The 3,050-nt window shown below is 36.9% G+C and overlaps 1 protein-coding gene across 1 annotated transcript; it reads left to right on the forward strand.

Annotated features, from left to right (window-relative positions):
• Positions 1–2,019: 2,019 nt before the first annotated feature.
• Positions 2,020–2,409, forward strand: HELRODRAFT_167530 (hypothetical protein; the record flags this gene model as incomplete). The annotated part of the gene is made up of 1 exon (XM_009013032.1): positions 2,020–2,409. The coding sequence occupies one exon, from the start codon at positions 2,020–2,022 to the stop codon at positions 2,407–2,409; it is 390 nt and encodes a 129-aa protein (XP_009011280.1).
• Positions 2,410–3,050: the final 641 nt, after the last annotated feature.

Here is a 3,050-nt window from a genome sequence, read left to right on the forward strand (position 1 = left end):
ATACTCATGAAGAGCAGTCACGGTAATAATAATAATAATAATGATAATAATAATAATTTTTTGAAGCTTCGCACTTTCTATTCAATTGGCTAACAACTGTGTGCCAGTTCAAGTCAGAAATCAAACGACTGAACATTTATAAAAATTTAATATGGAAAAGTATAATATTAATAATAATAACAATAATAATAATATTATTATTAATGATAATATTAATAATAATAACAATAATAAATTTGTTAAAATAATTTAAACGCAATTTTTGGTGAAAGACAATAATGTAGAAGTTGCTAAGATGTATTTAAATATAAAAATGAAATATTCTTTGCAGGTTTTAGCGCCATTTCATCTGCTTTGCAATCATCATCATCATCATCATCACAGTCGTCTTCGTCATCATCATCATCATCAATCGAATCAACATCATCCTCATCATCATCATTAGCATCATCGAACACCATCAGTTTAATTTAACGTTATATCCAATAAAAATAATAATAAAATTATCGCTCACCCATCTGAACGATCATTTAATCATCATCATTTTCATCATCATCATCGTCTTATTATTATTATTATTATGTTATTATCTTTACGACAATCATCATCATCATCGTCAAAAGCAGCAGCATCATTACCATGGCCGTGAAAACATCGTAACCATGGCAACGACGTTTGTCTATGCGACGTTGGTTGCCGGTTGCCTGGCAGCGAGTCTGTCTACTGCAACCAGCCAACAGAACCACGGGCCCAGAATGTATAATAATAATTATAATCAATTTAATAATAATATTAATATTATTGGTAATAATAATAGTGATAACATCGAGAATAATAATAATAATAATAACTTCAAATTTGTATCGCCACTGACTATGTCATCGTCGTCTTTGTTTAGACAGTCGTTAACCCCATCATCATCGTCATCATCATCATCCTCTTCTTTACAATCATCATCATCATTATCTTCATCATCGTCATCATCACCGTCATCATCGGTTTATTCGCCATCCGTATCATTCCCAAAATCGAGATCATCATCAGTATTATCGACAACATCTTCAGCAGCAGCAGCGGCAGCAGTAGTAGCAGCATTGTCGTCGTCGTCGTCGTCATCTATGACGTCATCATCGCTGACTTCGTCATACCAGCAACAGACATTTGATGATTTTCAAAACGGTGGGTGATGATTGATGGCCATATTAAAATGGATAGACAACGGTGGTTATGATAACGATGGCGACGACGATGATGATAATGATGATGTCAGAGGCAATAATAATAATAATATAATTCAAATTGATCCTTTAAATTATGTCTATGAGAATGATGAGGACGATAATGCTATAAACATTACGTAAATATTATTACATCATTCATTCGCTCATTGAAGGAATTATTAAATAGGTTCTGCGTGCGTTTGAATCTGGTTAGATTGCATCTGCCCTTTTGTAGAAACTCTAATTGGCTGTCAAATTTGCAGTTCTTACCCGCATGTGTTTATGTAATTATAGTAAATATCATCATCGTCGTCGTCGTCCTTACAAACAACATCATCATCATCATTGACACAAACATCATTATCATCATCACAAACATCATCATCATCATTGACACAAACATACTCATCATTATCATAGGCACAAACATCATCATCACGAACATCATCACCACCACCATCATCATTACGAACACCATCACCATCATTATCGTCGTCGTCGTCAAAAAAATCATCACCATCAAATTTTAAATGAAAAATGAATTCTAACGCCCGACCAATGTTGCCACATCTGTCTCACAAAACCTGACATGAAAGATATCACATCAAGGATGCTGGAAGAAAATCAAAAAATAAATACCAAAACAAACAAACAAAAAACTATACATGCATATGCATGCATACATACATTCATACATACATACATACATACATACATACATACATACATACATACATACATACATACATACATACATACATACAATTTGAACCAATCAAATTTTGATAAAGCCAGGATAATGGCTGTAAAAAGTGAGTTGGGATCATCTTGGTTGAAGGCGGTCCCAAATTCCGCCTGTGGTACCAAGCTGGACGACTCTTGTGTTCGTGTCAGTTTGGGACTGAGACTCGGTTTAAGAGCCTTAAGAGCCGAAGACTTTAAAAATTCAAAATATGCGGCTCTTGCAGAAAGCAAAATTTTTCAGCCAGTCTGCATTGAGACCTTTGGTCCAACTGATGCTCAGACTCAGAGTTTTCTGAATGAACTCTGTAGCAGGGTTGTAGAAGTATCGGGTGACCCATTAGATAAGAGTTATGTAAAGCAATCCTTTTCTATTTTACTTCAAAAATATAATTCTTTCTGTATTTTGGATGGAGCGTTAAAATACCTGTTTGTGCGAAGCGTTTAACATAGATTAAAGCTGAACCCGGATATGATTATTACTTCCCTATAGTTCTAATCAATTATGGGTTCGTACATACATACATACATACATACATACATACATACATACATACATACATACATACATACATACATACATACATACATACATACATACATACATACATACATACATACATACATGCGGCTTCTTGTCTTCATGCGGCGACGACTTTTCCACCGCTTGTTTGTTGGCCATGTCCAGCGTTGCCAGCTGTGGGTGGTTGAAATCGTGGCCCAACACCTCTGTGGGCACCAGGCTTGACGACGAGTCTGTGAGATTTGCCATTGGCTTCAGACTTGGCCTGGTCATTCAAAATAAATACACGTGCCGATGTGGCGCTGGGGCGGACGAGTTTGGACACCACGGTTTGGTTTGTCGCCTGGGTGGGGGCCGTCAACTACTTCAATCAGCATTAAACGACTACATTTGTCGGCTCTTCTCCAAGGCTTCAATCCCAGTTCTCATGGACCATCCGGCATTTCTGCGTATGATGGTAGGCGCCCGGACGGATGCACACTAATACCTTGGAGAGCCGGTAGATGTTTGGCGTGNGATGTTACGGTCTCTGGCACCCTTGCCGAATGATATGTAAACCTGACAAG

Source organism: Helobdella robusta (assembly GCF_000326865.2).
Source record: "Helobdella robusta unplaced genomic scaffold HELROscaffold_11, whole genome shotgun sequence".
Lineage (NCBI taxonomy): Eukaryota > Metazoa > Annelida > Clitellata > Rhynchobdellida > Glossiphoniidae > Helobdella > Helobdella robusta.